This window comes from Hyperoodon ampullatus (assembly GCF_949752795.1).
Source record: "Hyperoodon ampullatus genome assembly, chromosome: 3".
NCBI classification, from domain to species: Eukaryota; Metazoa; Chordata; class Mammalia; order Artiodactyla; family Ziphiidae; genus Hyperoodon; species Hyperoodon ampullatus.
Window position 1 is genome coordinate 114,534,772 of NC_136916.1, and position 16,548 is coordinate 114,551,319.

A 16,548-nucleotide genomic window follows, 5' to 3' on the forward strand; every position below is an offset into this window, starting at 1 on the left:
ACTCTCAGCATTTTCATGTCTGTATAATGCAGAGAGTCTCAGATGAATTTATATGCTTAAGTAATACAGATGAAAATTGTCTAAGCCTTTTTTCCCCTTTTGCCTTAACTGCCAAGAAACCTGGATCCACTGTAATCAGCTCATCTTAGGTGCCTGTTAACATCTAACCTGTGTTCCCGACGGTCTCACTTGTGTTTTCATCCCTAATTGGGTTTAGTTCGTAAGCTGTATCATATCCCTTTAGAAGTCAGTAGAATACCAACTCTATATAAATTGAGTAAAGCTGAAAAATATATTAACTTTACTAAGGTTTTATAGCTAATTTACAGTTGCCTACAATCGTAATGCATGATTGAATTAATGATGATCCTGTAACAAAAACACTAATGACATTTGTTTTTAACATTTCCTTTAGCATATAACCATGGAGGTTGTAGAGTGAGTTAAGCCTTAGACCTTATGTCTTTCTTTCCTTCCACTTTTATGACTCTGAGATTAAAAAAAAATTTTTTTCTTCTGAGGAAGAACTGAAAAAAGTTTTCTCTGACTGCAGGTTTCTAAAAGTGGAAGTTAATGTTCTAAAATGTATGTACACATTGCTTTATGTATATAGCTCAAAAGCATAAAAAAGCAAATAATATTAAATTTCAACATACTTGTTATCCTGCATTCCGGTTGACTGTAGAGAACCTCTAGTCATGTCTATCTGTTTTTGATGCCTCTACAGAATAACTGCCCAGCATCCTCTGCCCAACCAATCAGAATGTAGGAAAATCTACAGATATGACGGAATCTACTGTGAATCTACCTACCAGAAGTATGTTGAAATCTTTGTGAGTCTTCCTTCTGGCTCGTGCATCAGTGCTTGTGGTTGCCAGCTATTCAAAAATGTCCTTGTATTGAAACCTTATATTTCTCTAATTTAGTGGGGAAAAACAAAACAAAACAAAACAAACAAAAACAACCAAAAATTTTGCCTATGAAATCAAGACAGAAAAAAAATGTTTATTCTTTTGAAATTGTGGTCTAAAAGGTTTTTTTTAAAATGACTATATTAAACCTCTTAGGTAAGCTTCGTTATATTGCAATAAACAAGTACTTATATGCAAGAAAATCTCGGCAAAATACATTGCACAGGTGCTATGCATCTTAGGGATTTGAAAGGTGTGTTATGTATAAATTAGCTGTCACTTTTTTCCAGTCCTGTAATGGAATGATGAGTTGTAATTTGCATAATCCTTTAAGAAGTCAAATTATACTGTCATGTAGCAGACTTAACATGCTAGCTAAGATTTCAGAGCTTTGCAGCTAATTACTATGTACCTTACAGGACAGTTAAATTGAAGTTGAGTCCTCTGCCTTTGCTGCCATTTGCTTGGTCTATTACTTAACAGAATCTGCACTGTTGGTAACCAGGTGTTGTTACTATCACTGAAATAAACACTCTTCTCTGGGAAGGAAAGGCATTTTAATATATCTTAGCTTGTATTGCTTTTGCTAAGAAGAAAGTTTTTGGTTTTTGTTTGTCTAACACAATAATCTAAATTGGAGTCTTCCCCAAAATGAAAAAATTTATGCTTTCCAGAAAAGTTATGAAATATTGATGGAAGCAACATTAACTTTTAATTAATTAAATCCCCCTATAGAAAATGTAAAGTAAGGTAAACATAATTTCACTGAAGGCATCAGCCTTTCTGGATATACTTTTCAAATATACTTTGGTGTGTTTTTGTCTTCAGACTCTTCTTTTGCAATAGAGTTTCATTATTGAAAAAAGTACCCTTTTTCCTTAAACCTCCTTTCTGAATACAAGCTGGTGAGTTCTACTTTTATTTACTTCTCCAATTGGATGTAGAGCGTTTTCTTTCATGGTTTCCATTTTATAAAATATCAAGAAATCCTGGAGCCCCTGGAGGATGCTCTCTGAAATGGATGCAAAATGGATGGCACTGGGACTCTTTCCTGTATCTTTGCAACTTATTTATCTCTGGCTTTATTTCTTGATAATCTGTTGTCTGGATAATGTTATTCTCTCCATCAGAATTAGTGTAATTATAATGCAGATTTTTTTCTGATGAATATTTTTTGAAAATTCTTATTATCTGTGAGTCAATTACTGAGGCTCTTGGTGGTCAGGTCTCTGTAATTTGTTAGTGATTTTGTGGCTTTGTTGTGATTTGTGGATAGTTTGAGGAAGCCTTTTGCTGTAGAAGAAGCGGGTCCTTTAAAGACCGTATTAAAGCAGCTGTTAATTGTTGACCATTCAGCCAACTGTTGTTCATTTGTAATTAAGCCAGCATCACGTGGCTGACATTCCTATCTACTTAAAGGCTGAGGTTTGTCTGTTTAAACTCGCGAGAGTGTGGATGGCGTCTCCGTCTCCAGGAATTCGGTCCACAGCGAGGCTTCTCTTCTAACCGTAGGTGTCATCTGAAGGGCTTGCTTTTTTAAGAATTGGTGTTATTTGTAGTCAAGGTAGACACAGTAGGCAGCACAGCTGTGACTGCCAGAGAAAGTCACTAGGGGGATATTCATAACAAGGAAATATTGGCAAATAAATGATGAAGAAGGGGAGGAAATCCCCAAGATGTTAAATTGGAGCATTGTCACTGAGATGATTAATGGTGCTGTGTATTTTAGTGAAGATGCTTATCTGGATTGTCTTGAAACTATAGTGTACATTTAATAGCACCTATAAAAAAGCTTGTGGTGCAGGAGCACATTGAAGAGAAAAAACTGTGGATCCTGACTTGATTTTCCTGAGTGTTTTCTCCAGCTACACCTTTGGCTGCTGGTTATTGGAAAGCTGGTGTTAATATATGTTATATATAGGAGTATGTATATTCTATATAATATATTTAATATTAACCGGCCTTTATATAGGTCCCCTTCCTAGAGGATTGAAAATGTTTTGTGAGAAAGATGGGTATCTTTTCAACACTTTTTAGGGGTGAACATTATCAGTAAAAGGGAAATGCTGATCACTCAGATTTGCCTAGTCATCCTAGGCAGACAGGCAGTGCTGGCCATAAGGCTACAGTGGGTAAACGGCCAAAGTTCCATCATTGATGGCTTTAGTACAATTAAAAACAAAACTTTTCCATTAATTTCTGCTGAAGGAGTGGCTATCTTAGAAGACCCTCTAGCTTTCTGTGTCAAGCCATGAACATCCTGATTCTGTGTAATGAATTATCACTTGCCTTGAGGGCTCTTTTATCAAAGATGGCAGGTTCATCTTTGGGCAGTTACTTAACCTTGGGCCTCAATAATTACTACTAGACACAGGGCTAGACATAGACAAGAGACATATAATCCTATCTTCAATGAGCTTAGCGTCTAGTAGAGCACTGTTTTTTAATTTGGGGGGCCCTACTGGAATATTGGGGTATGAATCCAATTTGGTGGATCAAGATCAGATATTTAAAAATGAGATGGAAGATAATAGAAAATTTTAGTGCATTGCACTTAGGAAGAGTGTGTTTTATCTTGTGAGGCTTCCGGTTTTTGTGTGTGTGTAGGTACACCTAAAACTGCACATATGTGTGTACATGGGGTGTGGTTATCACTTAAAATGTGTTTGTCACTGTTTTATATCCAAAAAAGATTGAAAGCCACTATAGTAGTTGGTAGACATGTAAACATAATGACGTATGGGTATTACATCAGTAAGTGTTCAGGGTACTGTGGGTTATAAAGAAATGGTCAGTCTGTGGGAAGGGTTGAGGGCTGTTTGGTCTCTCATATCTAGGATGTGCTGGAGCCAACTTGGATAGGCTCATGAGAGCAGGCTGTATGCTCATCTTTCCAACTCTTTGACCCCTGACCTCATACTGGTGACTTGAAATTGGGCAAAGTATTTCCACTATGGAAATTGGAAAATGCTGCAAATTAGATGCTTTCCTACCCCCACGTAGTTGTTAAATATTTACCAGCATATATCACTTAAGAGGAGTGATATTCCTTCCAACTGTAATTCTATGGCTTTATAATTGTGAATTATTTTACATTTTAAAGCATTTTATATGTTGCATTTAGATGTTACTGGGAATTATTAAAATAATTAAATCATTGCAATGATATTGAAGTTTAAAGTGCATAGGAATATGAAATCTGTGATTAATTATTTCAAAATGTCCATAATTTATGGTTTCAGAATAATGGTAGTTACCCTAACTCCTTACATTAAATGACTATGACATGGACAGTTTAAAACTTCAAATTGAAATTGGTGATATTAAGTTTTTTGGCAAAGGGTAGGAATACAGTGTTTTTAAGAATGCTAACCACATTGTAAATACTTTATAAATTTCATTGCTTTATGTTAAGCTGTCATTTCGCTAAGTACTGAAACTTTTAGATCCCAGACCCCTCTCTCCATTTTTAGCTCTCCTTATAGTTTGCAATAGTATCTTTAGATTTTAGTGAACCCATCTATAAAGTAGTAGACTGGATTGGGAGATGACACGGTTATTTGTAATTAAAACAGTTGTCTTATTTTTTTATATTTTCAGTCATAAAAGTAAAAGTAGTATGGAGAGTTGGAAAAAAAGATATCCCCCTCCATAATAATTATGATAACTTTAAACTTTATTTTTAAAGAAAGACAAGAAAATATTTGAGTCGCAGGAAAGGAAACTTTCCCAGACATGAGATGGAATTGTAGCAATAAATTCATCAAATTACCTGTGTTAATATGTGATTGTGGGGAAAGATAACTAGGTAGGAAACAGCTGAGAAAGGCCTTTAGGGCCTTAAAGTTTGTCACAATTTAGCTGTCTGGTTGGATACTACTGTAGAGGGATTCGAGGAAGATTGGGCGTCCTTGAAATGACTGTTGTTGAGCACAGCTTTAAGACGAGTCTGGGGAGACTGGAACTTAAGTTACTGATATTTATTGAGCCTATGCTATGCCATGTCAATAGGCACTGCTGTACCTATTTTGAACAAAGAGGTTTAACTCAGGGTTCCTAGTCTCAAAGTGCAGCCAAGATTGAGAAGGTGCTTGTAATTGACTAGACAGGTATCACCTAAAGAGAAGAAGACATTGGCAAGTTTGTGAGGGTTGTCTTTGTTTCCTGTCTTCTCCATTCCAAGCCCATCTTCCTCCTCTGTGAAATTCACTCCACCTGGATACCTGGGTAGTGTTTCATGACTGGGCCTTTCCCCAAAGAGGCGGGGCATACATTTTCGTCTCTCCCCCTCATTGCGGATCAGGTGTTGTTAACTGATAATGTTACTCTTCCATTTGAATTTTAATAAGCAACTCCAAGTAAAGAATTCAAGCAAAAAAGGTGGCTTCTCCAACAGAGTAATTTCAGACACCATGACAGGGGTTGGAGAAATTAACCTGGTCCTGGAGGGACAAACCCAGAAGGAGGGTGTTCTCCTGTTTGGGACAGTATTGAGGCTGGCCTTTGCCACGAAGTAGGGGTTTGGAAATGGGAAGATTCAGACTCAAAAGAGGGAAGGAATTAACAGGGTCCAGGAGTAAGAGGAGGAGAGTAAATGAAGAAAGAAGAAATTCACCAGTCTTCATCTGCTGTGTTGCGCCAGACAGAGTACTAACCACTTGCACGTGTCCTCCCAATTAAGGAGAACAAGACAGGTGCCTTGTCAGGCAGGCTGCTGGGGGATAGATGGTCACCAGTGCTGAAGGGGAGGGAAAGGTCACGGAGGCTCCAGTGGCAGCAGCAAGTTCTTTTACTGGTCGTTTAACCCAATTGATTGATTGCTATTATACTGGCTCCTCATCCCCCACCTCATGCACATTAGAATAATTTACACCAGTTGTGTTTGGATCAGTAAATACCTAAGAATTGAGAAAAGAGAAATATACAGTGAACTTCATAAAGAGCTCTAATAGAATCTGTATGTTAAACAGACATTGAACTTTGTAGCAAGAACTGCTTCAAGCCTTTCAACGTCCAAATGAATTCTGATTTCCACATCATGCCTTTCAGACCTCAGCATGGTTTCTGGTGGTTTCTCCCAGTTAATTTTAACATCACACCAGTGATTTTTGCCTGCAAATGACTTGAAGTAGCATATCTTGGTAATGTGATGGCATAAAAGTGTATTGTTTAGGACTAGCTTTAAAATGAACTAATTTATTCATTTAACGAATGTATTTTGATTGCCACCCATGAGTCAGGTGCTATTTTACACAAACTGACTTAGTCAAAGGTGACTAAGAGACTTCTGCCCTCCAGAAGCCTAGAAGACTGAGATGTAAACAAGTAATTGGGGTTCCATGTGAGAGGTGCCTCTGGTGAGATGAGTGTAAACTGTGGAAGTGGCGCCATGCAAGAGGTATTTTTACTAGTCAAGGTGAGCCCTGGAGTCTTCATGGGGAGGAGATACCTGATTTGGGGGAGGGGTGCCTGAGGTAGTGATTTAAGCTAAAAGAAGAGTATTCCTTGTGTAGCAGATCACAAGTGGCACATGTCAGGAGTGGAGGGCTGGGGGAAAGGTGACAGTTAAGGTTGGAGAAGAAAGGGGAGCAAAGGCATCTGCCCTCCTGTGGGGCCCTGGAGGGGTTTTCAGGAGGGGCGGAGTGTGGAACGGACTGCCTGTTAGAGAACAGCTCTGGAAGCAGCTTAGGCCTGAGGCAGGAAACCTGCTGCGGAGTGGCCCATGGCCTCAGCGCCTCCTCTGTTTAGAAAGTTATTTAGTGTGCTTTGCATGGAAGAGTGTGCAGTCATCCTGTGTTTGTTAGTTTGAAGTTATGTTTGATTTATAAACATCTTGGAGGACTCTCCCAATATGAAATCCAGTTCAGGACCTATCCACAAATTCACTGCTTTTCTTGGCTTGAGGTGTTCCATATTTGCCTTTCTCCTCACAGAGCACTTGTAATTCAAGATAAAGGAATGCCAGAGAGTAAAAATGCACAGGCACAGGAGGCATGATTTAAAATGAAAGAATATTAATTGGCTTCACCAGAGTGTATATTTTCATTATGAGAGAAGTGACTGCCTAGATTTTTAAAAATAATTGGTTAGTGACACACCTGCAGTATGTATGAGAACTCTAGAAACTTGAGAACAGAAAGTAAAGGTCAAGGTTACAGGAATAGAGCTACAATGAGCCTTTTGTAGGCATGCTGTTCAACTACAGTGTTCAAAATCGCTAACGGGTGGTTTCAGAGAGGGACAGAGACTAATGTGCTTGTGCCCAGATTTAAAAAATAATAGAGCAAACTTATCTATAAACTGTGGTTTTAATAAATTCTCTTCACCTTAAGAACAGCTTGTTCTGTCTGTTGTTTGTAAAGGTGTCTTTAGTGAATTTTTGGTCTTAGTTTATGCATCAGAGTAGAAGAATTATGCTTTAGTCTAATTTAGGTCCACAAGTCCACACAATAATATTTAATCATTGCTAGAGAAAGCTAAACCTCCTGGAAATGGATCTTAGTTTGATCCTAGCCCCACAATTATCTTTTAGATGTGGGGCAGTGGCCAAGTTACTTAACTCTTTAAGCTTCTGTTTTCTCACCTCTAAAATGGAGGCAAAAATGATAATTATCTCACAGTTGTTTTGAGGATCAATGTGATGATAAAGATGATGATAATGGCTAACATTACTAATCTTTTACCAGATACTGATGTCTGGCAGTGGGCTAATAGCTTAATATATATATTTTAAAAGTCTTTACAATAAATGTAGGCACTAGGTATGTTTATTACCACCATTTTACAGATAACTTATAGAGTAGCTCACTCAAGGTTAAGAAGGTAGGATATGGTAGGATTTGGATCAGCATCACTAAACTATGGCTCACTGGCCACATCTGTTGCCCCTTCCCACTGCCTGTTTTTGTAAATAAAGTTTTATTAGAACACTTCTACACCCATCCACTTATGCACTGTATATGTATGCTTTTGCGCTACCATGACAGAGTTGAGTAGTGGTGACGGAGACCATATGGCCCACAAAGCCTCAAATGTTTCCTGTGTGGCCCTTTACAGAAAAAGTTTACTGACCCTTGTGTTAGACCTCCAGTCTGTCTGACTGCAGAGCATAAGGTCTAAACCACAAAAACATTTACTATGGTGCTTGGCATATAGTAAAAACTCACTAAATGAGCAGTGCTTTGTTACTCATCTAACTTAGGGTACAACTATTCACCTCATAGAGCTCTTGTTTACAAAATGGAAATAATCATTTAGCCTCCAGCAAGATAAGCCATTATGACTATGGAAATGTTGAATTTAACGTTCCTAAAGGAACACATCCTGAGTTGTATGTTAAATTTGCTATTTATTACCATGTGTTATGTAATATAGATGCAAGAATTTCCACTTCCATAGCATTCAGAATACAGTATTCCATTATAAGGAATAATTGTGAACTTTAGTGAATATTCAGGATCACTGTTAATTTCATACACCAGAAAATTTCATATGCTTAGGAAGATTATATTTTCTTAAATTTCCAGTGGAACATACATTAAAATGGAAATGCCACTTAAAAAGTATTATGATCTATGTTAAAAGTGTGTATAAGCTTACAGAAGAAAAAATGCAACAGGATTTTTTATCCACTTAAATGAGAAGATACATAATCAGCATACCCCCCTTCATAGTCTTACCAACAACCAAGGGAAGAGATTGTTTTCAACTTTACTCAGAACTTTTATTTCCATGTATTTGTCTATTGATTCAGGGAATTCCCTGTCCTCTGCTCAGTAATGACCTTGGATTTGTGTTACTTTGGAGCTTATCGAGTACACTGTGGCAGGACATCAACTTGTGTTAAGGGGATACTCTTGGAATTACCTTTCATTAAGTCCAATGCCATGGCTCTGGGTTGGTGGCCTGGGGAGTGGGTTGCGATTGCTAGATTAGTTATATTGTTTTCTCTTGGAAAAGCTCTTTTTGAATAGAGATGCAACACATTTCATTCCAGAGCATTTAGAAAATGCATATAAACATAAAGAAAAAAACATAGCGTTTTGTAATTGCACCACCTATAGACAGCTACCATTAACAATTTGGTGTCTATCTTTATATATAATTGTGTTTATATGCATGTCATCTTTGATAGTTCTATATCCACATATATAGGTTTTCCTTGTGAATCCATCCACAAGTTGCCTCAGATATCTGGGGCCAAGTGTTCTAATTTGTCCACAAGCAACTTATTTAAGGGAAGTTGGAAACTAGTCAACTTCCATATAGAAACTACTTTCTGCAGAGATTTGCTGTCTTACACAATGTATATTTTTTCCTGTTGCAGTTTGCGTTTCCTTTCTGAACTTTTTGTACTTTCTTGTGTGGGGAATTTAAATTCTTCTGTTAGAAAAAACAAGAGAACTCTAGCAAGAACTAGTGATAAAAATTTTCAGCAGAAAAATCCTTCTCTATCCTCTCAGTATTTTTATCTAGAGAGTCCATCATTGAAAGGTAGAAAGTTAGAGGATGAAGCTAATGGTGAGAAGGGTATAGTAGGCTCGAGAAACGTACAGCTTTTATTTTTAAAAAATTTTATTTATTTATTTATTTATTTTGGCTGCATTGGGTCTTCGTTGCTGGCTTTCTCTGGTTGCGGTGAGCGGGGACTACTCTTCGTTGCAGTGCGCAGACTTCTCAATGTGTTGGCTTGTTGCGGAGCACAGGCTCTAGGCGCGTGGCCTTCAGTAGTTGCAGCGCGTGGGCTCAGTAGTTGTGGTTCGCGGGCTCTAGAGTGCAGGCTCAGTAGTTGTGGCACACGGGCGTAGTTGCTCCGCGGCATGTGGGATCTTCGTGGACCAGGGATCTAACCCGTGTCCCCTGCATTGACAGGCGGATTCTTAACCACTGCACCACCAGAGAAGTCCCATACCACTTTTTTAGATCAGAATATGTACATGTATGAGAGGTAACCGTTAAGTGATTAGACGGAGTTTTCTGGCTACTTTACAAACTCATTCTCTCACATGCCACACCTGCTACATCAATCCTTAGGTTGCTTAAAAAGAATGCTACTTACTGTGTTCAGTATTGAGATGTTTTCATCTACTTCTCAAAGCAGAGAAAGGTCTGGTTTCTGGGAGGATTTTGATTCAATAACCAGAGTGTAAGGAAAGTATACTTGAGTGATTTTCTTTTGGCCAACTTGAGACCTTTGTGATTCACATATTAGTGTGAGGATTCTTTGGAATTGAGCGCTTGATATTTATGTGATTAAATAGACTATCATCATATCTTATTTAAAACCTAATTTCCCTTCCCTTCCTTCAGCTCATTTGTAAAGGCTCCCTGCAATAAATACTAAATGCAGTAGTATTTATATAGAAGATTTTATATATAGGGCCTCACTCTTTGCTTTTTCTCATTAGGTACCAATGACGAGAGGCCTGTTTCTCTCTGTAGCAATTCTTATCACTTGCATTTCAACCAACATAAGCTTCCATAACAGCCTCATTTCCTTGACTGTTGCCTGTCAGGGGTGCTCAGAGTGAATCACAGCCAATTGCATGCCATGGACTTTAAACCAGAAGAGATGCATGATCTTTTTGATGATTCTTCTCTTTGCTTCCACTCTCCAACCACACTAACAAAATTGGTTTAGGAGTGAAATTGAGTTGGCATGGCTCTGTTGGGCACAGTTTCCCATTCCATGTGCTTTAGACACCAGCTGGATCTCCTGATGAAGAATTAACATTTGCAGCGCAGGATTCCCTTGCCATCAGAAAGCAGAGCATTCCTAGGAAAGCCTTTGTAAGCCAAAATGATGTAAAGTGAAGAAGCAATTACCTTAGGACCTGTTTTGCTAACAGATGCACAAAATAAGTGGAGATGAAGACACATGCTCACAAACACAGTTCAAAGCTATGAGGGTTTGCTGAGATGCAGAGCGTAGTTCCTGGGGAAGGAACTTGGTGGTGCCTCTCACTGCTCAGGGTAAGCTCGCTGCCTCTGTGACTTCTCACCGCAAAACAAACACTGAAGGCTATTTTCGCTTTTGCCTTTTCCCCAAATGTGAAAGTCCTCTTCCGATTTCTTTCAGTTATTGAAAACAGGTACTAATGTAGTCTTTCATAAAAGCAAAGTGGTGTAAAGCAAATTTTAGAAAAGCAGGGGATACCTGTAATAACAGGGTGGTCTTTGCTCACTTCCAGCGAAGCAGCATGCTTTTCCAGGGACTGCCTAACTACTTGATGGCTTGCAAGGGGAAAATAAGCAGCAGCTCCAATTCTCATCCCCTGGAGAAATTCACCAGGTGTCCTAAGTCTTGAATTAATATCAGTGAAAGCAGTGGTGGTCATGTCACCATGTTTTTAAAAGGAGAGATTTGGAGACACATCCAGTGGGGATGAAAGTGGAGGGTAGGGGAAATTCTTGAGTTCTTGTAAAATTGACAATCTATAAATTCATCTAATAGCAAGATTGTTTACCCTCTTTTCTGAATGCTGCTTGCCCAAAGCTAGTAACAATTTATATGAGGCTGGTAGGAATGAAGAATGCTGTTTTGTCTTTTTTTTTTTTTTTTTAAATTTATCGCACTTGTGAAATGCCTTGGGGAAGGGGAGACTAAACTCAAATTATGGGCAGGCAGATTTTAAGTAGCATATTTTAAAATAATTATTTATTTTTGGCTGCGTTGGGTCTTTGCTGCTGCACGTGGGCTTTCTCTAGTTGCGGTGAGCGGGGTCTACTCTGTTGCGGTGCGTGGGCTTCTCATTGCAGTGGCTTCTCTTGTTGCAGAGCACAGGCTCTAGGCACACGGGCTTCAGTAGTTGTGGACACAGGCTCAGTAGTTGTGGCTTGCGGGCTCTAGAGCGGAGGCTCAGTAGTTGAGGCACACAGGGCTTAGTTGCTCCATGGCATGTGGGTTCTTCCTGGACCAGGGATCGAATCCGTGTCCCCTGCATTGGCAGGTGGATATCTTAACCACTGGGCCACCAGGGAAGTCCAGTTGTGTATTTTTATAAGGATCTAGTGGCAAGTTTGGTTCACTTGCACCACAGATACCTTTATTCGCTCTGTTCAGGAGAAATTTGCAGGACACAAATGACTGCTGTGGTACAGAGTGTCCTCAAAATTCGAGGCTCTGAGACATAGACAATACAGCTGGATTTATTCTGCCATCAAAAGGAAATACCCATTGATGCTGAGGCCTTTCATTGTGAGGCTAAATTGATCCTTCTGCGGACAAGAGAAGTTTTAACTCTTGATAATGAAGTTAGGTTTCAGTTTCACCATTCTTGCTTCTGTGTTGGCTAGTTTTCCATATCTAGTAATACAGATGTGGTAATTGATTAGCTTAAGTCAGAAGGAAAGGAAGTAACAGGTTCCAACTGTGGTGTTCTGTGGTTTTGTAGGCTTTATGATAATTGACCCAAATAACCACTTTTTTTTTTTTTTTTTTTTTTTTTTGCGGTATGTGAGCCTCTCACTGTTGTGGCCTCTCCCATTGCGGAGCACAGGCTCCAGACGCGCAGGCTCAGGGGCTGTGGCTCACGGGCCCAGCCGCTCCGCGGCATGTGGGATCTTCCCGGATCGGGGCATGAACCCTTGTCCCCTGCATCGACAGGCGGACTCTCAACCGCTGCGCCACCAGGGAAGCCCCCCAAATAACCATTTTTGAAGTAAGTAAGTAGTATACTAATTTTGCACTGAAGAAAATGAAGGCTCAGAGACGGTAGGCCAGTTGCTCAGTTTACACAGCTAATAAAGTTTAATCTGGTGACTATTTATAGCAGAATAATCTGAGTCAGTCTGGCCCAGCAGTTTATCCCCTTTAAACAGAATGATGTGGTCCTTGGGAGCAGGATGATAATTTTCCTCAAAACTGGGGCTCGAACCCGTGTTCCTTGCATTGGCAGGAGGATTCTTAACCACTGCACCACCAGGGAAGCCCTCATTCAGTTTTATTAAGTACTTGAGTTTACTGTACACAAAGTACCTTGCAAGACAGTACAAATTTTCCTTTCTGGGCTACCTTATAAATAGTTATCAGATTAAAGTAATGTTTCTAGCAAATTTCCTTGCTCAAAATCATTGACTGTTCATTTTCACCACATGGCGTCTATAGCTTAGTGTTTAAAACCCACCAGTCTTGCTCTAGTTTGCCTCCCCTTCTCCCCCAAGGTCTTTCTCAACCCAGACTCTCTGCTCCTATCTGTGAAACGTGTCTACTTGTGTTAGGTGAAAGACATGCACTATCTCTGTGCCTTGGCTTTATCCACAGTGGTTTCTTTCCTCTCTTAATTCAACACATTAATTGGGTACGTTCTATAACTAGCAACTATTGTTTGGGATATGTCGATGAACAAAGACCAAAATCTTCGCCCTCCAAGTTCGAGGGCATTAGAGACAGGCAGTAAACAACAAATGTTGAAAACCAAGTAAATCACATGATCTGTTTGGTGGTCAGTGCTCTGGAACAAAAATACAGGTTAAGAAGAAATTAGGGACGTTGAGGTGAAGTTTTTGGTATGGTTTCAAATAGGTAAGGCTCCATTTAAAAGTATGACATTTTCCTCCAAGGGTGTGAGGGAGTTAAGCATCTGGATAGGCAGGGGAAGATACTCTAGGCAGAGTGAAGGCTTTGCGGCTCAAGCGTTCTTGATGTGTTCAAAGACAACAAGGAGGACAGTGTGGTGGGGTCTGTATGAGCAGGGAGGACAGTAGCAGGGGACAGTTCAGCGAGGTGATAGGGAGGTCACACATAGGACCCTGGCAGGCCACATAAGGCTTTTGGCTTTTACTCTACTTAAAATGGGGCCTTGGGAAGATTTTTGAGTTGAGGAGTAATGGGACATAATGTAACTTTTAGGATCAGTCTGGCGGCTGGCTGAGCATATGCTTCAGGCGGATGAGGGTGGAAGAAGGGAGACCAGATTGGAGACTATGACCATAAGCAAGGTGGCTCATACCAATGGTGCACAAGTGGAGGTGATGAGAAGACTTAGGATTCTGACCTATTCTGAAGGAAGAGCCAACAGGATTTCCTGATAGAGTGCATTGAGGGGGGATAGAGAAGAGAGGGAAGTCAATATCGAGCCCAAGATTAAATCCTCACGTGTCATTTACTCTATCACATGTTTGGGGGCACTCAATCATACATATATAAATATATACCTTTAGGAACTCATACACAGAGTGGCGAGGCATGACATAAACTTATAAAAGTTAAAGGATAAAAGAGTGTGTGGGTGTGTGTATGGATAATATCTTCTCAATAAAATTGCAAGTTCCTTAGAGATGTTCATTCATTTATTTACTCCACACATCTTCTTAAGGTGCTTATTAAAGGCCAGTGATGGTCTTACCTCTTCAGTAGTGCTAAAGGCAATTAGAGGCAACTTCAGTGTAGAGGGTAAGTGTACAGGCTCTGATGGAGACTGATGTGTGCAAACCCTGGTTCCACTGTTTTTTGCTGAGTGATCTTGAATAAGTTACATAAGCTCTCTGTCCCCCATTTTTCTCTTCTGAGTAATGATAATAGTCTCTCTCATAGGGTTTATCATGGAGAATAATTGTACTAATACCTGTAACTTACTTAGAACAATGCCTGATACATACTAAATGCTCAAAAACTGTTGACCATTCCTAAGTAAATGTTCAGGAAAAATTAGTTAAAAGAGGATTAACATTTGGAATGACTTTCCTCCTTCAAACACCCGTATTCAAACCTGCCAAGCTGCATGGATACTGTGAATAATAAGGTCTCGTATTAAGCCTTGCTCTCTAGCTGATGGTTAAAAAATAAAATGGGAGAATTGTATTATGATCAGTCTGATTACCTGTCTCTTTTCAGGGGTGGACATGGAGTCTGGTCCACATCCCCTTCTGGGTACATTTGATTGACAGACTGACAGACAGCTTTTAAAGACCTAACACATAAAAAGATCAGTATTTTCTTATTATTTTTTAGCTTAAAATGTTGAATGTGTATTAAAATGAGAAAAATAATTTTCAGGATAGATATGACTTTCCTAGTACATAAAAGCAAGGAGATCACATCAAGAAGGGAATAATATTTTTTTGTCCAAGTACAGGAAATTACTATTTTCCCCTCCATGTTTATGTTTTGATACCTAATATCTCTTTTTTTTTCCCCCTCATGTGGTTGTTCATCTTTTCGTTTCTCTTATTATCAGCAGCTAATTTGGGCTCCAAATCCATGAAGGAGCAATGCTTTGCTGCTATGGAATTCATGCAGACATATTTAGTGTCAGGGGTGGTTTGAAGAGCAGCTTAATTCAGCTTTTATTGTGCCTGGTACTTCAGCGAGGCACTGAGGTTCTGTTTGAGCTCAGTATTCCTGATCCCACTCTATACATCATAGATGGCAATGCAGACAGTGACTGTCAATGAATAACAGGTAAATATTGAACAGGGAAGCCCTTTTGATTAACTTTGTGGATCATTATTTGAAAGTAGCTTGCATCGGAACAGCTCCATCACTCATGATCATAGCACAAGGCGTAGGGGTCAGAGCGTCAACCTGCTGGTTGGAAAGCTGAGGTTGCATTCTTTATTCTGTATCTGGTCCTGCATTCATGCAGTGGTGGACTAATTACAACCATCCAATGAGCAGAATGGTGACTGTTTAGCCCAATAGGAATGCAAGATATTTAAGATGATAAAGCACAAAGAATGCTCAAGAGAGACTGTGCTGTGTTGATATAAACATATTAAAGCATATTTATAATAACTTTTTGAAGTATATAACAGTATGGGTGCTCTTAATTTTTTATCCTGATTCAGAAGTCTTTTTTCTAATATGGAATTTAGACAGTTATGGCAGACTGAAAGTGAATTTTTGGTCTAGTGTGTGCTGAAAATAAGTAATTTCAGCATCTGTCCTCTTTCCTAGATTTTAGTCCATACCACCTAACGGGCACAAATTGCCCCCATGAGACATTTACCCAGAAGGTTGTTACATAATCTCTCTGCTGTTTACTGAGTGATTCTGAGCCAACCATTGAGCATCATGGTAAATTAACAGTTTATCATCTTTGAAACAGCACCATTATCTTTATTGAGCTTCCATCAAAGAAGATGCACAGAACTTGGTAAAAAGAGATAGGTGGGATTGAACAGAAAAGGACAGTTTTCTGCTCTCAAGAAACTTTTCTAGGTCGCCACTTACATGGTCATGATAAAAAGATACAGAAAAACCATGATTAGATTATTTGTGCATCTTGAGGAGAGACCCAATTCAGTGGCCAAATAGGCAGTTCCAGAAAGTTTTCATAAAGTTCACATTTTGGAGTGAATCTTTTAGTTGAGTCTTTCCATCATGTTGAAATACAGAAATGTTGAGAAACTAAGTGCAATAATTAAAATTATTAAAACCAATGAAAATCTATCTCATCATTCTAGAGCAATAGTTTAAAGGTAGGCATTTTATGATGTTTTAAATGTATAATTACATTTTAAATTCCCTTAATTACATGGATTAATGCCATTGTTACTTGCTGTTAAACATTTATGAACCACAAAAGTGACAAAATTATTTAAAGAATGTTGGATGGAGTCTCAATTTTATGTGTCACTTAAGTGTTAATCTCATGCAACCAACATAATAACAGCCAAAAAATTAAAAACAAATTTA

General features: G+C 39.0%; 1 protein-coding gene across 12 annotated transcripts in view; it reads left to right on the top strand.

Annotated features, from left to right (window-relative positions):
- NPAS3 (neuronal PAS domain protein 3) overlaps positions 1-16,548 on the top strand; it is a gene marked incomplete at both ends in the record, with an annotated part of 860,982 nt that overhangs the window by 110,733 nt on the left and 733,701 nt on the right. For 5 of the 12 annotated variants that reach the window (XM_079700352.1, XM_079700356.1, XM_079700357.1 and 2 more), the window contains one exon: positions 728-817. The exons of the other annotated variants lie outside the window; for them this stretch is intronic. In XM_079700352.1, the coding sequence (XP_079556478.1) occupies positions 728-817 (90 nt within the window). The remainder of the gene's footprint in view (positions 1-727; positions 818-16,548) is intronic. 12 annotated transcript variants of the gene reach the window in all.